General features: G+C 52.6%; 1 protein-coding gene across 2 annotated transcripts in view; it reads right to left on the reverse strand.

Annotated features, from left to right (window-relative positions):
• Positions 1-377: 377 nt before the first annotated feature.
• The window catches only part of Sptbn4 (spectrin beta, non-erythrocytic 4), a 72,417-nt gene continuing 53,930 nt past the window's right edge, over positions 378-18,864 (reverse strand). The window contains exons 20-35 of one of the 2 annotated variants that reach the window (XM_026411539.2): positions 18,197-18,421; positions 17,226-17,315; positions 15,088-15,366; positions 14,867-14,997; positions 13,885-14,089; positions 13,107-13,487; positions 11,486-11,730; positions 8,352-8,490; positions 8,172-8,256; positions 7,630-7,826; positions 5,983-6,605; positions 4,886-4,955; positions 4,044-4,336; positions 2,661-2,834; positions 2,474-2,516; positions 378-1,410 (exon numbers count right to left, since the gene is read on the reverse strand). In XM_026411539.2, coding sequence (XP_026267324.2) covers positions 1,252-1,410; positions 2,474-2,516; positions 2,661-2,834; positions 4,044-4,336; positions 4,886-4,955; positions 5,983-6,605; positions 7,630-7,826; positions 8,172-8,256; positions 8,352-8,490; positions 11,486-11,730; positions 13,107-13,487; positions 13,885-14,089; positions 14,867-14,997; positions 15,088-15,366; positions 17,226-17,315; positions 18,197-18,421 — 3,339 coding nt within the window. In that variant the 3' untranslated portion in view covers positions 378-1,251. Of the gene's footprint in view, positions 1,411-2,473; positions 2,517-2,660; positions 2,835-4,043; positions 4,337-4,882; positions 4,956-5,982; positions 6,606-7,629; positions 7,827-8,171; positions 8,257-8,351; positions 8,491-11,485; positions 11,731-13,106; positions 13,488-13,884; positions 14,090-14,866; positions 14,998-15,087; positions 15,367-17,225; positions 17,316-18,196; positions 18,422-18,864 lie in introns of both variants that reach the window. The other variant, XM_026411540.2, reaches the window with a different exon arrangement.

Raw genomic sequence — 18,864 nt, forward strand, 5'->3', positions numbered from 1 at the left:
TAAACCCCGCCCTCACCGCGTCTTCATTGGACCGGAGACTCCCCGAGACACCGGCGATTGGACAAAGAGCTTGCTCATCGCAGTTAAGTTCTTCGCCTCCTTAAAGGAGCCGGCCTTTCCTGGCCTTTGACAGGGCGGGCAGGGCAGTTCCTTCGGGGAAGTTGAGTTACTTCTTCGGCCCATTTTAGGTATGGTACTAGGTGACTTGTCCATGTGCATATGTTTAGAATCCAAAATTAACCCATACCACAGGGTACATCTTGATGTTATCTGAATCCCACCCCCAACCCCGCCACCTGCCCATCCTTCCATCCTCACGGGGGCAGCCCAAGAAATGCAAACAAACCAGCATAGACCGTCAAAGCCAAAGGGTTTATTATAGGTACATACAGTGTGCGCCCGCCACACCGTCCCACACCCCCGGGCCCCAGCGGCTTCTCCAGGCGGCCATGGGGGGCTGCCCACAACCCAGTTCCCCCAAGTCCCAGGGAGGTGCTCCAGCCAGAAGCATGCAGGGGGGGGAGGGCTTCCCCTCACCCCTCCCCTCGTGAAGTGTCATTTACAGTGGAGGGGGGAGGAGAGAGGAAGACAATTTTGAGCTTTGACGCCCCTCCCGTTAAAAGCCTTCGCGGATGCGGGGCGGGGGGAGGGGGAGGTCGACGTTTTGCAAAAATAAACTAAAGAATTAACCGCATGGCTCTGAGGCGACAGAGTGAAGGGGCTAGGGCCCTTCACTCCCCCCTCCCAGACAGAGATCAAGGCAGCATTGGAAGTGAGGTAAAGGCAGGGAGGGACTGTCCCCTCCCCACCCCCTAGCACCCTGGATGGTCCAGGGGACCTCACCAGCGCCCCCGTGCCCATCCTTAGGGCGGAGAGGAGGCCAGGAATTATCGCCCCCACCACCCCAGCTTCTTGGGGCAGGATCTGCAGATAGGGGCAGGGGGTTTGGCTCAACTGGCCCCCTATCCGCCCCCACCAAGCTCATTTATTGCATAAAAATAATGGAGCCCCAGCACCTGGGGTAGGGATGTTGAGCGGGAAGGGGCCGAGATATGGCTATAGGGGTAGCAATCCCCCCACCACATTTTGGGGTGCAGGAGAAATCCCCTCCTTTCCAGTGCCCATCGTGGCGCGTCCGCAGTGCTGGAACTAGGGACCCTGGCCCTGCCCTTGCGGAAGAGAAAGTGTCTTTGTGCCCACAGTGCAGAGAGGAGGGGCGGGGAGACTTGTCAGGTCCTGGGGGTAGGAGAGTCACTTCCGGCGCCCGCTGGCTCTGCGCTCCCCTCCCTCGCGCTTGGGGTTGCCCTCGTCTGTGGAGGACGTTGTGGGTAGTGTCTGGCCCCAGCGTGCAATCTCTGCGTGTTCTGTCACTGAGGCAGCCACAGCCTCTAGCCAACCGTTCATCTCCTCCTGGAGGAAGAAAATAGGGCACAGAGTCCATATTTGGAAGAGAGAAAATAGAGTAGTAGATCAATCTTGAATCAGACTGCCTTCTCTGAACTTCAGTTCCTTTCTCTATTAAATTGGGGTAATAATGAGGATGCAAATAGTTAAATAGCATGTGCCAGGCTCTGTCTCAGCACTTATGTGGATTCATTCACTCAAAACTTTTGCAATATGTAACTCCCACTACAAAGGTAAACAACAAAACCCGGGATAAGTACATTGTCCACAGAGCACAGACACTTACCAAGCAATGTGCTAAGTGCTCTACATGTATCAACTCATTTCTCACAGAAACCCTATGATAAGAAACTATTTTTATCTCCATTTTACAGATAAGTAAAAGGAGGTAGGCAGAGGACAAGGCCTACTTCATAGCTTCCTATAAGGACTAATTGAGATAAGAAGTGTTATTTATTATTCTCAACATTTCCTGAAACCACCTCCATGCCTGATCCTTCCCCCTGACCTCACTCCTTAGCCCAGTTCCAATGTCCATTTTTGTTCTCATCTCCCCTACCTCTTCCCTCCTTTCCCCACAGGCCTGCATGTTCCAATTCTGTGCTTTCTTGGGTCCTGCCCAGCTGCTGGACAGGCTCCCCAACCCCACTGTTACCCCCTTCAATCTACCCTGAACATGGTAATTAAAAGGATCTTTATTACCCATCACTTCAACCTTCCTTGGCTCAAAACTCTGCCATGGCTCCCCAGTGCCCTTATAACAAAAATTCAACCTCTTCCAAGTGGCTCATAACAGGCTGGGAGATTCAGTTCCTGGGATCCTTTCTGGTACCATTTACCTCACTCCTTGAACTCTGTCCTCCAGCTGTTAACCTTGAACTCCTCTTCACTACTCCTGGCTTAGGAACCTCCCCTCTGGGCTCTCACTGCCCGTGGGCTTTCCCATTATATCCCTGAGAATTTTTGTCGGTGTGCTTCCCTTCTGTAGCCCATTACTTTGGGCCAGGAGCCAGCCAGGCAGTTATGTCATTTTGAGGTCACATATGGGGTTGAAAGGACCAGATCTCACCTCATCTTTAGCCTGGAGCAAAAATTCACTGCCATCCTGGGTCCTACAGGAAAGAACATAGGACTTGAGGAGATCCAAGAGGCCAAGCCCCAGCCCCCAACGCAAATGTGCTCCAAGAGAGCCAGGGTCCTGCTGGGAGGGGAAGTTGGGCCTGGAATCCTTCCCTCCTGCCCACTGAGGGACTCACTGGAGCTTGAAGACATGCTTCTTTTTCTTGTAGTCACTAGCCACCTCGCTGGTGGCCTTGTGCAGGCTGAGCAGTGGCTCCCCACCATGTGTTCCCCCTGATGCTGGGCCTTTGGAGTCCTTGTAGAAGCCCAGCTCCCCCTTGCTGAGGACGCAGTACAGGCTCACCCACGACCTAGGGTAACAATACAGGGCTCAAGGCAGAGCTGGAGCACTCTGAGCCAGTACTCTTCATTAACATATTCATGGCCTAAATATGCTGAGACTTCCAACCTCTGGGCCTTTGCCTTAGCCAGTGAGGCCACATGACCAGGAGGCTCTTCCTTATGGCTGTCCCTGATCTAAGCCTGATCTAAGAGGTTCATCTAAAATTCCCAGGACCAAGCCTTCACCCAGGCTGGCCACTGTTGGGCTTGCTCTTCCTTTTCCTCTCCATACTGAATTTCCTGAAGGCAAGACTTATCTCCTATGTAGCTTTTATTCCACTCATCCCACACAAACCCCCACCCCATTCCTCCACCCCTACGGAGTTCCTTCAAGGAAAATCTATTGGTTTACTGTTTGGAATGAGGAATTCCTGCTCCCTATCTAGCCAAAGCCCCAATCCAGGAGAAATTTATCTTAGAGCAAAATATACCAGATGCCCCTGTTTATTCCCACTTTGGCCTAGGGACAAGGAAGAATGACTCCCTCCAGATCCCATCAGCACAGTCTGAACCGGCTCTGCCCACTTCTTGTCTTGGGTCTAAGCTTCACTCCACTCACTGGCCAGTCCTATCCTGTCTGGCTCCACCTGTCCCCAGAGTCTACCTCCAGTTGGCCAAAAATGTGTTGGACAACCAGAAACTGGAATCCAAGAGTAAACACACACACACACACAAACCGTTAAGCCCTCATTTGGAAACCTATTTCAGATTACCCCAACACACTCCACTCAGCCGAGAGTTCGGCACCGCCCCTTCTCAGACACACCTTCCCCACTTAAAACCATCCCACTCTGGGTGGATGAGATTTTGAGGCTCAATTTCACACAACATTGGCACTTGATTACTCACTCCAGCTTACTCCTCAGCTGTACTCAGCTCCTGGGTTGGTCGCTATAAGAGTTGGGTCCCAATTTGTTCGCTTTCATATTACCGTCCCTCTTCCATTTAAGCTCCCCTACTCAGCCCGAAGACGCCTTATTCCTACACCGTGCCCCTCACGTACACAAGTTGGAATCCTGGAGGTTGAGCCCCGCCCTCCCTTGGGCTCCTACCTAACCCCCGCCGGTGGGAGGTTCTGAAGCTGAGCCCGCCCCTTCCCTGGCCCGACTATTCACTCATTGGACACTCTGCACATGGCCCCCACCACCATTTTTCCAAAGCCCCGCCCACGCGCTCACCGGTTGGACGACTTGCGGTTAGCGTCGAGCTCGCGCTTGCGCAGCAGGAAGCCCTCGTGCTGCACTGTGTGAGTGGGCGGTGGCGGAGGCGCGGGGGCGGAGCCGCCCTGGGCCGGGGCGGAGCGCGAGCGCCGGCTTCCCCCGCCCTCACCACCCTCTCGTGGCCGCGGCCGCCGTCGCGGCTTGGGCCGGTCCCGCGCCCGCGGCCGATCCGGCCGAGGTGTCCGCTCGGGCGGCTCAAGCCCGTTGGGCAGGCGGCCAGGGGGAAGCTCGCGAGGCTGAGGCAGCGACGGCTGTGTGAAGGGAGGGGGAAGAGGGGTTCTGTCCATGGGGAGGGGCTTCTGTCTGGGGGAACCCGTGGGTCTGGGGTCCCATCCGTCTGCAGGGTCATCTGTCTTGGAGGCGAGTATGGGAGGACTTCTGGGCTGGAGGCCCAACGGGTCTTGGTATCGGTTTGGACTTCCTCTCGTGGGAGGAAGACGCTACATCTAAGAGGTTGGGATGCAAGGAATTTCTGTGGGGAGAAATCTGGGCCTTCGGTGTGTATGTGGCCATCTATGATGAAAATTGGGACCCCGCCGGGCGGGGATCTAGACCCTATTTATGTACGTGTGGAGGGGCGGGGGAATGGAAGGGTTTCTTGGATCCGTGGTCCCATTTTTTAAGGGAGAAATTTTCAAAATTGGCAGGATTTCTGGGGGTCCTGAGAGTCCATGCTGACTCTGCAGGGTCCAGGTAGGAGGATGGGCTCAGGGCGAGGCACTGGTTACTTCTGAGAACCTGACTCCTGCTCTGAGAGGGGGTCCTCATACCCCCACCCATCCTCTGGTTCAACTTACCACCCCAACAGGGAGCCCTGGGCCCGCCTCTTTCTCCTGTAGCTGCTCCACAATGTCAGCCAGGGTGGCCTTCCTGGGGGAGGAGGGGACAGAAAGACCCAGTGGAACTCAGATGCCTTCTCCCAGGGACCTTCTTGGCTGTACAGAGGAGGCTTCATGCCTTATCCTGAAATGCCAAGACCTTGTTCACTTCTCAGCTGTCCCCTGCAGATGTGCACCTTATACCCCATGAGTGTCCCAAGCACTGCTGCTGAATGGAAAACTGAACTCCCCCCACTTTTGAGTTTTAAGCAGCATAAAAGCAAACTAGTTCCTTCAAGCTTTTGAACACAGTCACATTTCTGCATCTGCCTCCTGAGTTACCAAGTCTTCTGGACTTTTCCCCATCCCCATTCTGGGTCATCACTGTCTGGTAACAAGTCTGTTTCTCCCACTAGACTGTCATGAAGGTAGGACTGGGGCTAGTTTGGTCACTGTTATCCCCAGCACATGCCACCCAGACACTTGCAAATGTTCATGAAACAGGCATTTTTTTAAAGGGTAAAGAAGTCATTGTTTCCTGTCCTCTGGGGACATAGCAGGTTGGACTAATCTGCATATTATACTCTTGTTAACATTGGAATCTGAAAGACCTGGGCTCCAGCCCTGATTTATACAAGTTGAATGACTGGCCCTCTTTGTGTTTCAGTTGTCCTATCCATTTAATGGCAATGACAATATCCCCCAATTCATAAAGCTGTTGAGAGAGTTGAAATAAAGGGTCTTCTCTCCAATTAAGGCAGTGATGGTTCCACCCAGTGGAGAAACATAATCACTGCAGAGGACAGAATTCAGGCCAGGGGACACCCAGGGGATTTGATGCAGGACCCAGTGGCTGAAAAACTGCCCCTGGAGGAAGGCACACTGTCTTTTCATTCTGCAGGAAGAGCTGCCCTGTGGAACAATGGGCATATCTGCTACCCTCTTTCAGCCTCAGTTTACACCTCTGCAAAGTGGATACCAAGAAGGTCTGGACCCAGAAGCCTCGCCATCGGGCCTTCGCGGCTGTTGGTGCTCTTGCTAATCCCCTTCCCTCGCTCCCCGGATATAAGGGGCCTCACCCTTTGGCCAGCTCTCCTCTTACGGGCGTCTCCTGTTCGCTGGACTCCTGCCGCTCCAACCGCCGCTCGCGCCGCTCGCGCCGCCTCTCCATCTGCTCATAGCGGCCCAGTGTAAGGCTATGTGCCACCTCATGCTCCGCGGATTCCTGTCGTTCTGGTCTCCTCCTCCGCGCAGACTCCTCGGGTTGGTCAGCCGATTCTTGGCGCTCCGGCCGCCGCCTCCGGGGCAGCTCCTCCATGCGATCCGCTGACTCCTGGCGCTCCGGTCTGGGCCGGACCTGCTCTGCAGCCGCAGGGGTCCCGGGAGTCTCCGCTGCAATGTTCTCCGGTGCGGCCGGAGGGGCCGCAGGCTCTACCCTCCCGGGGACCTCCGACAGCCGGTCAATGCGCGGCTGGAGGCGCTCGGGCTTGAGCTCCTGGCGCACGTACCCCACCCGGGTCCGCACCTCGGCTGACAGCGTGTCCGAGGCCCGGCGGGCCAAGGGCTCCAAGCCCCTTTCATAGCCCCCTGGCCGCAGTAAAGGTGCCGCCTTGGCCGCCAGTTCCGTGGGGTCCCCAAAGAACTTGCGCCCCAGCAGGGGAGTGGGTGGTTGCTTGCTTTGTTCCGCCTTGATTTTCTCAATCTGGGGACAGAAGGACCAGGGACAGGATGGGGCGGGAAGGTGCGGAGAGTGAGTGGTCTGACAGGCACTCTGGGTTTTCTGCTTCACCTCTAAACCTATTAGTTCCTTGAAGAAACAAGATGCCCAACGCCCTGCCCTACTTTCTGCCAGGAGCTTGATCCCTGTTCTTCCTGCAAACACCTCTTGCTCTTGTAGGAATCAGCTAAATCAACGTTTTCTCTGGGTGCTTTTCTAAACTTCTTCCTTCTTTAATGTTTCCCACCCAGGAACTCAAAACTTTTTATTACAATGGTCTCTTTGCCTCATCTCTTGCCACCCATGTCCTGGGGATTGAACTCAGGATGCTCTACTACTGAGCTACATATCCAGGCTTTTTTATTATTATTATTATTATTATTATTATTGGGTACCCGGGATTGAACTCGAGGGCACTCAACCACTGAGCCATATCCCCAGCCCTATTTTGTATTTTATTTAGAGACAGGGTCTCACTGAGTTGCTTAGCCCCTGGCTTTTGCTGAGGCTGCCTTTGAACTTGGGATCCTCCTAATCTCAGCCTCCTGAGCCCCTGGGATTACAGGCATGCACCACCTTGCCCTGCTTATTGTGTTTAATTTTGAAACAGGGTCTTACTAAGTTGTGGAGGCTGGCCTTGAACTTCTGATCCTCCTACCTCAGCCTCCAGAATCACTGAGGTCACAGTCATATGTCATAGCACTCTGCATTTCTTAACTGTGTTAAGTCTCAGATGGGACTCTCCCAGGCCAGGGCAAACATTTCTAGGCTCCCATGGTGCCCTATGCCTCCCCCATTCTAGCCCTTAGCCTTCTGCCTGTACTTCTGCATCACATCCCTGACCCTCTGTACTGTCATTGTCTAGTGTCAGGTCTGTCCCCCAGCCCCATTGGGAGCACAGTATAGATCTCTTAGCCCTCATTCAACAAGGGACTAGGCACCAAGTCCAGGTGTGTCTCTCTCGTGCAGGATGGGTGTGGGGCAGGAGGGCAGGATCTGGAGTGCTCACCGTGGTCAGGCGTCGCAGAGAGCTGAACCTCTCTTCCCAGGCTGCGGCTGCTTTGCGGAAGGCCTCGTGTCTCCGGATAAGCTGCTCTACCTCATCCACGCTGCTGCCCAGCTCCCGGCTCTGCAGGAGTGGCTCCTGGGCTGTCAGCCAGGCATCAGCCACCACTGCCTCCTGGGCAAACTGATGCACTTCCAGCACTAGGGGCAGACACGCAGGGTAAGGGCACTGGGAGCACACAGGGACCATTTTGGGGGCAGCAATTGTCCTCCCTGGCCCTCCACACCCTGCAGGTTCCCAATCCCAGTCCTGACCACTCTGGGCTCTGCATGAGTGACAGGGGCTGGGGTTATTTTGAAGGTCCCAGTTTCTCCCCTAGGAGTCTGCCATGAAGGATTCAGTGGCACTCCGTCATCCACCCTCCCAGGCCTTTATGTTCGCTTCTTGGGTGGTGTGCAAAATGTGGTCATGTCATCCTCTGGGCCTTAACATGCTGGAGCATGTCTTTGTGTCCTTGAGCCACATGTGTCTGGATCCCCACTCACTCTGCTGCAGCCACTCCCAATGGCGGTCCCATTTGTCTGACACCTCCTCCTTCCTGGTTCCCAGTTTGTCCAGCTGTGCCTGGATCTGGGTGTGGTGGGTGGGTGGGAAGGGGTGTCAGGGGTGGCTTCCACCTCAAGGAACCTGGGGGGCAGAAGAGGACCCCAGGTGCCCCTCCCTACCTCATCAGCCATGGCACTCTTGTTGAGCAGAAGGGAGCGCCCCAGCTCCTGGCAGGCAGTCAGCTCAGGCACCCGTGCCTCCAGCTCAGTCTTCAGGCCCTGGTGGTAGTTCATGAGCACCTCCACCGATGACACATCCCTGTAGTGGGCAGTGACAGGGATTTGAGCCACTAGAAGTCACCCTCAGCCCAACCCATATATGCAGTTCCCATCTGTTCCCTTGAGGCTGATGCTTCATGGCATCTCAGGATACCTACCTTCTATGGCCAAGTTCTGAGGGTCCAGTGGTCTTCACTAAATGATTCCAATTTTCCAAGGTGTCAAAGTTTCATATTTGTGATTCTAACCTTCTAGGATTTCAAAGTCCAATTTTTCTAACTTGCTAGAGCTATGCTTGTGAAATTTCCACCAGCTGATGATTCTAACCCTACAACTCTGTGCTGTCCAGTGTGTTAAACACTAGACACGTGTTGCCACTTGAAATGTGGTAGTTCTGAATTGATGTGTTGAAACGTAAAGTGCACACCAGATTTTGAGGACTTAGTGTAAAAATGAATACAAAATATCTTATTAATATTTTGTTTTGTTTTTGAGATGGGGTCTTGCTATGTTGTCCAGGCTGGTCTCCAACTCCTGGGTCCAAGCTGTCCTCCAATTTCAGCCTCCTGAGTACCTGGGACTTCATGCCCATACCACCACTGCCAGTCTAATTAACATTAATTAATGTTGATATTGACTATCTTGAGCACATAGGGTCAACCAATATGTATAGCTGCCTAGGCACAGTGGCATATGTCTATAATCCCAGTGACTCAGGAGGCTGAGGCAGGAGGACTCCAAGTTTGAGGCCAGTCCCAGCAATTTAGTGAGATCCTGTCTCAAAACAAAAAAAATAGAAAGGGCAGGGGATGTAGTTCAGTGGTAGAGCACTCTGAATTCAGTCCTCAATACTGCGCAAAAAAAAAAAAAAAAGTATTGTTGCCCAGCAGGGTGGTGCACACCTGTAATCCCAGAGACTCAGGAGGCTGAGACAGGAGGTCAGGGTCAAGGTCAGGCTCAGCAACTCCAGGAGGCACTAAAGCAATTTAGCAAGACCCTGTCTCAAAAAGGGCTAGGGATGTGGCTCAATAGTAAAAGCACCTCAGGGTTCAATACCCCGTACAAAAAAAGAAAAGTATTGCTAAAATTCATTTTAATTTGCTTCCTTTTACTTGTTAATGTGGTTACAAGAAAATTTTAAATTATATATGTGGCTCACATTTGTGGCTTGAAATATATAACTATTGGACAGGACCATTGTAAACTATCCAATGTCCAACACAAATTCTAAATTTCTGAAGGTTCCACCAGTTAGCAATTATAGTTTTATAATAATGTGTGCAAACTTATTTCTGAAGGCCCCACATTGTAATGAATTTTAATATGTCAAGTGACCTTTCTGATTCTGTCCATCCCACAGATGTGCTCTCTCCTCTCCATTTCAGTAGATTCATCTATCATTCATCCATTTCCTTTTCTCTCCCCCCTGACCATCAGTGAAGACTGGACACTTATAATTTTAAAATATATGCTGTGAAATGATACAAAGCCTGAGATTTGTTTTGAAACAACACAGCATAAATGGAGGGAGAGTAGCTGAAATGAGACTGGTAGGATGTTGATTATTCAAGTCACATGTTCTCAATACCCATGCAGCTTCACTATGTTGTTATATCTACTTCTGTATATTGGATACTTAAATTTTCTCATTTAAGACATTTTAAGTCTGAAAATAGAGATTTCTTCTTCATCTTGACATAAACACCACTCTGGCTCAAGCCACCAATGGCTCTCGCCTGGACCAGCCAGGCTGGTCTACCTGTTCCTCCCTTTGCTTTTCCAGTCTATTCCCCACTGATGTACTTTTCACCTTCCTCCCTGCTCTGAACTCTCCCATGGCTGCCAACTCAATCAGGGAGAAGGCAAAGCTTTTCCTGGTCTCCAGGGCCCTACTGGCCCTCTGGCCTCACTTCCTGCCACTCCTCACTCCTCCCCCTTTCCTTCCCTGCAGCCACGGTGAGACTCTGGCTCCTGCTCAGACATGCTTAGTCCACCTTAGGGTCTTTGGAAGTCTCCTTCCCCCCTAAACCTAACCTGACTCACCTAGCACTTCAGTCAGGTCTCCCTCCACTCAAACATCCTATCCTCAGGGAGATCTTGCCAGTGTCACCTGGTTCCCTTACCTTGCTTTATGCTTCCTGGTGGCACTTCTCACTCTCTGAAATGATATTAGGGGCTTGCTTGTTTACCAATTTGTTGCCTCTCTCCGCCCTTGGAGGGCAAGGGCTTGACCTTGTCCACTACATGGCCCACAACAAGTATTCAGTCAATATTTGCTAGGGGCTGGAGAGGAACGGCTCAGTGGTAGAGCATGTTCTTAGCATTGGAGAGGCCCTGGGTTCCATCTCCAGCACCTAATAAATATTCACCAAGTAAATGGATGAAGGCTCAAGGCCTACCAGCACAGAAACAATACCACATGTCACCCTCTCCAGGTCCTTTTCTTCTTGGGCACACTGCTGGTCTCCGCCTTCAGCCTCCCTGGGAGATAAACTGGCTAACTTACCAGCAGCATGTGAGACCCTCCTGCTGTCTTTTTCCCTTTGAGAGGGTTGAGGAAATGACCCCCAGGGCCAAATGGCAGGATCCTGGTTCCCAATCACGGTGGGACAGGTTTGGCTTCTGTTGGACACTGACATAGTGCCACTATGTGAGCAGTAAATCAGTGCCTACTAGGTTAACCCCAAGATATGGGAATTGTCACAGTGTTCCTCCACCCTGACAGAGACCATACCTACCCTGCACCCAACTTGGCCCAGCCCATCCCATACTGTAACACCCGCAGATGGAGGGCAGTCTTAGGCACCTGGGAAGGACAGAGAGCAGGAGGCTGCCCCATGCTCTGAGACCCCAATGCCAGTCCCCAAAGGGGTCCAAATGCACGTGAAGTTTCTAGAACAGTGACAGGCATATGGGGTGCCATGCAGATACTGGCTATTGTGGTTTCCTATGGGTAGGGGATTGTTGGTGGGCGGGGGACAGCTGAGAGAGGCTGCCAATGGCACGTAGGAAGCCCGAGGTGGGATGAGGGGCACCTGGGCTTGTCAGCTGCCCCGATCTGGCCTGCGATGCCGTCCATCCAGGAGAGCAGGTCGCGGGCCTGGCTGTGGAAGCGCAGGGCGTCTGCCGTGGAGCTGACGTGCAGGCGGGCGTCCTCGCAGGCTGCCAGCAGCTCTTTCCAGCCCTGCAGCACCTCTTGCTCGCGGCTGGCGATGGCCTCGGCGTGCTCACCCGCGTACACGGTCCGCAGCTGGGCAGCGCCCTCCTGCAGCTGCCGTACCTGAGGGGTGAGCCACGTCTGGCGGCAGCCCTCCGCCCCGCCCAGGCCCCGCCCAGGCTCCGCCCTCCCCTTCTCGCGAGCGACCTAGGCTCCACCCTCTCCTTCCCCCTTTGCAAGCTGAGGGCGGAGCCTGTTGCGCTCTGAGATCCCAGGACCCGGCTTCCCTCCTACCTGCTGCCTGATCCTCTGGCCGCTGCTCTCTGACTTCCTGTACACTCACTACCAACTACTCATGTCTGCTTCCTGATTCTTCTTCTGGGTTTTGACTTCTTTTAAATCTACCACTGCCTGATTTCTTTTGGTCTCCCACCTATTTTTTCAGGCAGGCCCACCTCTCTCTTGTTTCAGAGCAATCTGATTTCTCCCAGGAAACCCCTTGCCGCCCTGATGTCCACTGGGTATGTTTCCCAACCTGCATTCTATTCATTCAGACCCACTGCCGACGAGTAGACCAGTTCCTTTAGAAACACTATTCAATTTACAGTCTCCTGTTCTCTCTCCCTCTCTTTCCTTCCTCGGCAGTGCTGGGGATGAAATCCAGGGTCTTCCTCATGCCAAGCAGTGCTCTACCACTAAGCTATATCCCCAACCCTTTTCATTTTTTATTTTGAGACAAAATCTCCGTAAGTTGCCCAGGTTGGCTTCGAACTTGTGATGCTTCTGCCTCTGTCTCCCAGTAGCTGGGATTACAGGCGTGTGCCACTGTGTCCTGCTTACCCACTCCACCCCCATTTCTAACAGAACCATCACTTAATTGCTATCTCTCTGAGTCCTATGTCTAACAGTCATCTATATGATTTGTAAAAACAATTGTCCAATTTCTATCTCCTTTTAGGCCTTCAAACCAGTTGCCTTCAGTCCTGCTGCCTGAGTTCTATTAGGTCCACAACTACATTTCCACCCAATTTCTTAGGTCCACCTCCCAATTCCTGTCAGACCCTCTGCCTAATTTCTATTAGCTCTGTTGCCTTTTCCATTCAGCTCTTCCATATCAAAATAATTTCAAAAAAAAATATTTTTTGCAGAGACCTGCTGTCTAATATCTATCTGCCCACAGCCAAATTTCTCTTAAACCTCTCAAAATTATGCTTTAATCCTCCATCTAAATTTACCATACTGGGATCTTACCATTCACTTGGAACCATTGCCCAACTATATATGGAAACATCATATCTTTTCCACCAGCCCTACTACCTCATTTTTTTCTGTTACTACCCCATTTCCATGCACCATACAATCAGTCCAATTTCTTCCTATTCTGAGGTCTACTTTCTATTAGTCCCACTGCCTCGTTTTGATCTCCTCCACAGCCTGACTTTTGTCTGCGCGGCTGCCCACATGCCTCCCACCTTGCCCAATGGCCACCATCGCCCCACCTGGGACACGAGGAGCTGCAGATCGTGCTCAAAGGCTCGCAAGGTCCTTTGCATGGAGCTGGCACTGGGTCTTGGCTCAGGTGGGGCAGTAAGGCGAGGCAGTCGCCTCCGCTTCTCCTCAATTTGTCCTTGAAGCTCTCGGGCATCACTGAAGAACTTATGCAGCTCCCGAGAGGCGGCCAGCAGCTGGGCCCGAGTACCCATGAGCTCCAGCAGCTCGGCCCAGGCCTCGTTCAGCCCATCCTTCCACTCAGCCATGGTGGCTGCTGCCGTATGGCCACACTCGATCAGCTCATCCACCATCTGGTTCACAGCTGCCAGCCGCTCACGTCCTGCCATGCCCGTCTCACTGGCGAACTCTGAGAATTTCTCCTGCAGCACCTGCCACCAGGATGTATGGGGGGGGGGGGAACACAGCAAGTGGGCAAAGGTGCTGCATGTACCCGTCCCCTCCAACTTGCTATCATGTGAGGGGCATGAGTCATGACAAAAACAAATGTCATTATAATAAAAAATAATATCCAACACTCTGTAACAATAATAGAAATGACAATAGTAAAATAGTAATGATGGTACAGTATTAATAACTAATCCTGTGCAAGACCCTGACTATGCTGTGCAGGATTCTAAGTACTTTACATCATATTAATTCATTTGTCTCACAGTGGAGCCATGAGGTGAGTGCTATTATTATGCCCATGCTACAGATGGGGAAACTGAGGCCCAGAGAATATTAGGAGCATACCCAGTGGCCACTGTTTTTCCTAATGATGCTTACCGAGACATGCTCGAAGTCCTGGCCCAGCTCTGGTGAACCAGCCACCACCTCCTTCTCAGCAATCCAGTGCTCTAGCTCATCCACCTGGCGACTGAGCTGGTACAGCCAGTACTGCTGCTCGAGGCCCACCCTTCGTTCCTCCCCAAGCTCCTTGAGCGCCACGTACAGGCGGTCCACCTGAGACTGCCGCCGGCTGATCTGCTCGCTAATGAAGGAGGGGGAGGGGCAGGGGGAGCCCCCTGAGACTTCTGGGGCAGTGCTGTGACCTCCTCATCTCCCCCTCCCAAGGCATTTCCTCTCAGCTTCCCTCCAGCAGAGCTGTTTTCTGCCAAATCTCAGATTCATTAGCTCTGGACTTGGATCTCAGCCCCAGAGAAAGCTCTGCCTCCACTCCCCCGGAACTGCCTAATTTCTTTTACTGCTTTTGTCCCTTTTGTTGTTGTTGTTGCCCAGTTTCTTATCTTTGATCCCTTGTCCCTCTCATCCAGTGATCTGGGTGGCCAGCCAACCCACCCACCTCCAGTCCTAATCTCGGGATTCACTGGAACAGGGCTCCTGCTCAGCGCCCCTCTTAGATCCCACCCTTAGAAAAAGATTTTCAGAGGCTTGGTGAGGTGACACTAGCCATATCAGGAGGTCTCAGGTCCCATCCCCATGTCCAGTCTCAGCGTTCCAGGCTTTTCTGTCCTCCCAAACACTGCCCAGACACTGGCTATGACTTCTCTAACTCAGTCGCCTCCCCCTTTACACCCAATAAGGCCCATTACAGCACTCAAATCCCAAGGCTACTGGCCCCGCCCTCTAAACCATGCCTGTGCAGTGCCTCTTTATTCCGGTCCCTCCCAGTGGCCAAGATCCGAGGGCTCCAGCCCCAATGTCCAGTTCTGGCCCTGCCAAGAGCTAACCTTCGGATCCTGAACCTGCTGGACCATTCCCTACAAACTGGCCCCGCCCCCAACTGGCCCCGCCCCCGCCCACCCACCTGTCCGGGTGCCCCATCTCCAGCAGCGCCCGGCATTGGCGCGACAGCTGCGCGATGCTCTCTTCGTAGTTCTCCACGCCCTGCTCCAGCTGCAGGTGCTTCTTGAGCAGCTGCAGGGTGCTCTGTTCATCCTGGGGGCACACGGCGCCCGCGATGAGGTGGCAGAGGCCGGCCCCCGGCTCCTGCGCCCCAGACCCCCAGCACCCCCAGCCTGGGCGCACCTTGCCCTTGTCCTCACTCATCATGAGCAGCTCCTGCTCGCCCAGCCACGCCTCCACCTCGGCCACGTCGAAGTAGTACTGTTCCACCTGGAAGGCGGCGTCCAGCACCTGCTGCCTCCGCTCAGCCGCCTCGCGCAGTCCTGCCCAGGCGCTCTGCAGTTGCTCCAGGCCACGGCGCACGGCCTCCGCCTCTGGGCTGCGCAGCGAGGCCAGCGCGCCCGCGCGCTCCAACACCTCCTCCAGGCGCGGCCCATGCGCCTGGATCTCCCGCCGCAGGCCCTGGGATTGGAAGGTCCGAGTGGAGACCAGGATTCAGAGATTCCTCAAGGCCATGATTACCTACCTCGGTGACCAGCACGGGCCCGAGGAACAATTAGCAAATATTCCGAATGCTTACCAGATAGATACACAGGCCAGTTACAACATCAGCGTTTCGCCGTTACTCGCTAATTCATACCCCCATGTCGTGGGTGGGAGAGAAGCTAGGATCCCAAGAATGAGTAGCTAGTTAAGGCTGCCAGGATTTGAACACAGAAGGCTGGCTCCAGACTGCTCCCTCAACCAATAAATTTGGTGATACAAGACAGCATCCAAAGGTTGAAACAGAGGCTTGCAAACCAGGCTGAAGTATAATTTATAAGTAGTTGGCCGTCCATATCTGTCGATCCTGCACGTGTGGCTCAATCAATGTGAGCTTCGATGATTCCTTCGGCAGCCCCTATAGATCCAGCACACACAATCCAGCCCAGCCCACCCCCCATTTTAAACATTAAGTGCTCTTGATTGGGTTTCCTCAACTGTGACAAGGACCATGCAGTTCTGTTTGTTCCCAACACTGTCAAAGGCGTGCGGTATTTTCATTAAGATAAAAAAGTAAAGTCTAAGAAAGACTCCAATCTCTGAAAGAACTTCATTTAATGCAACACAATCTCATGATCATGAACTTCTCAAAAGAGTTTGTGGCCCCACCTACCCGATATCCTTTGGTGTTGAATTCTACCAACTTATTTATGGGTAACATGGGGAAAATAAAATGACAATACCTGTCTCATAGGGTTGTTGAGGGAATTAAATAATCCACATATCCCCTGCCACCATTCCCAGTGGGCAGTACTTAGCTACATATTAAATGTCTTTCATCAAATATTATTACTATTATTTGCCTTACTGTGGGCTTTAGTCCTCTGCTACAGAGTTTGAGAACCTCTTTTCTAGACCAACTGTCCTCTTATTTGGATATAGAAATGAGGTCACAAGAGGTGAACAGATATCCAGAGATTTGGGGGGCTCAAATGCTCCTTCCCCCAATTTGCTCAACTTAGGGGTCAGCACCCGCTCTCTGATTACCTATATCTTTTGCCCCTAAGGACATTTAAAAATTTTTTTAGTTGCAGATGGACACATTACCTTTATTGTATTTTTATGTGGTGCTGAGGATCGAACCCAGTGCCTCACTCCTGCCAGGCGAGCACTGTGCTGCTGAGCCACAACCTCCCCTATGGGTATTTTGAGGTTTTGTTTGTTGGATTTTTTCCTTGCTCCAAAGCCATTCCCCTTACTTCTAGTCACAAGACCTTCCTTTTCCTTTGGGGAACCCTCTTGTCTCCTTCTCAGGCCAGGTAATTTAATTGAGGCTCATTCCACCAGCAGGTTCCAGGCCTTCAGCCCTAGTTACACTAAGGAACCAACCAAATTCCATCATGAATAGCTGGGGGCAGGGGGGGTGTCACATGACCCAAGTTGAGCCAATAAGAGTTATCCCTGGGACTAATGGAAATTTTTGAGAGGAAGAGATTCTCTTTGGTTTTTCTGCTGGGATGTAATCTGAACCTGCTGGAGGCCTTTCATCACCAGATAAAGAGAGGAAAGTTGGTCTGAGAACAAAGTTAATATGGAGGGAAAAGAGAGAGAGAGACACTCACTCTCTCTCTCTCTCACACACACACACACACACACACACACACACACACACACACACACACACGAGGCACCTGGATGTATCTGGACCTGCTGTCCACAGTCTTTTCAATGACAAGAGCTAATAAATTCTTTCAGGGGTTTTTAGCCACCTTGAGTTGTTTTCTGTCACTTGTTATCCAACTGTGTCCTAACTTTCTCCCTCACCTGGCTCAGCTCACCTGGTTCTTTTTGATGTGCTGCTGGACAGCCTGTAAACCACTGCCTCGTTCTGTCTGCATAGCCAGTGGCAGCCGCTCCTGAACCCATGCCTGGAGAGGACACAAGGAGTAAGTCAAGGGGAAGATGCACCCAAAGACTTCTGTGTCCCACTAACACTCAAGCCCTCTGCATGGCATCCGGTGGCCTTCCTTGCCTAAAAGCTCAGACACATCTTTCGCCTCCTCTAGTGACATGCTTTGTCTTGCTCTCTGCACTTGGGCAGCCTCCTGCTTACGCTGGCTCTTGCGCATGCAGGTCTTGCTTCCTGGAATTCCCTTCCCATTTCTTCTCACTTGTGCTCTTCCTTCAGGTCTCAGCTCAGACATCCCCTCCTCCAGGAAGCTCTCCCTGACTTAGAACTTTGGACAATTACCTTCTTGGGCTTCTACTGCTCCTTACACTCACCATCATGGTCCTAACCACCCTGAGTTGTCACTGTCTGGGACAAGCCTGTTTTCCCCTTTGGATTCTGAACTTTCTATGGCCAGCAGCAGGGTCTGCGCTGGTTACCTGTGGACCCCAGGTCCACAGGCTGGGCCCAGACTGATAAGTCAGTAACAAATTAGTCAAAGTGAATGAATGAACAAGCCATCAGGGAGTGATTGAATGAGGAAATGAACAGATACGAGAAAATGAGCGAATAATGAGTAATAAGTAAATAGTGGAGGAAGAAATAATCAACTGGTGAGTATATAAATGAGTGACTTCATGAATGATTCAATGAGTGGTTGAAAGTGAGCATGAATATGAAAGAGTAAATGACCAAGTGAATGAATGACTGAGTCTGTCGGTGCCCTCCACTCTCAGACCCGCCCCCGTCCCCCACACCCAGCCCCCGCTGGTCCTCGAACCTCGAGATCCCGGGTTCGTCCCACACCATTCTCGAAACTCCGCCCCTGATTCCCGCCGGGGTCCTGGCGCCCAGCCTCACCAGCTCGTCGTCTAGGTCGTGAGCCACCTGATGCAGCTCCTTGGAGGCCAACAGCAAGCGGCGACGCTCCTGCAACGGCTCCAGCAGGCGCACGAGCCGCTCGCCCACCGCGTTCTGCCGCTCGCCCACCAGCTCCTTGCTCGCCGGCTCCAAAGGAAGCGCCGCCGTCTGCGCCTGCAACTCTCCTACCTCGCGGTACCACTCCTCCACCTGTGACTCCATCGACTGCGGGAACAGGGGCAGGGTCGGCGGGGTCCACCTTCCCTCCGGATCCTCCTGTGGCTCTCCAGTACCTTGATGATGACGACGGCCAAACCCCTCGTCTCCGCCCACCGTTCCACTCAGTCCCCTGCAGAAGCGCCACCATCCCCGGGCGGGTGGGGAGGGGATCCTGCCATCCCCTAAACTACCTCCTGCCCCAGGGCTCGGCCTTATCTGCTCCCTCTGCCAGACACACTCCTCCTGGTCAGTCAGATTTCAACTCAAATATTACCTTCTCAAAAAGGCTTACCTGACCCTGGGACTGAAATGGTCCATTCATTCATTAATTGCCAGAACCACCCTTTAAGGTTGATAGTGCCCCCGTTTTACACAAGAGGAAACAGGCCCAGGGAAGTTAGGTAATTTGTCCAAGAGCTAATCTTGCCAGACATAAAAAATAAATACAA

The sequence above is a fragment of the Urocitellus parryii genome, chromosome 15 (assembly GCF_045843805.1).
Source record: "Urocitellus parryii isolate mUroPar1 chromosome 15, mUroPar1.hap1, whole genome shotgun sequence".
Classification (NCBI taxonomy): Eukaryota; Metazoa; Chordata; class Mammalia; order Rodentia; family Sciuridae; genus Urocitellus; species Urocitellus parryii.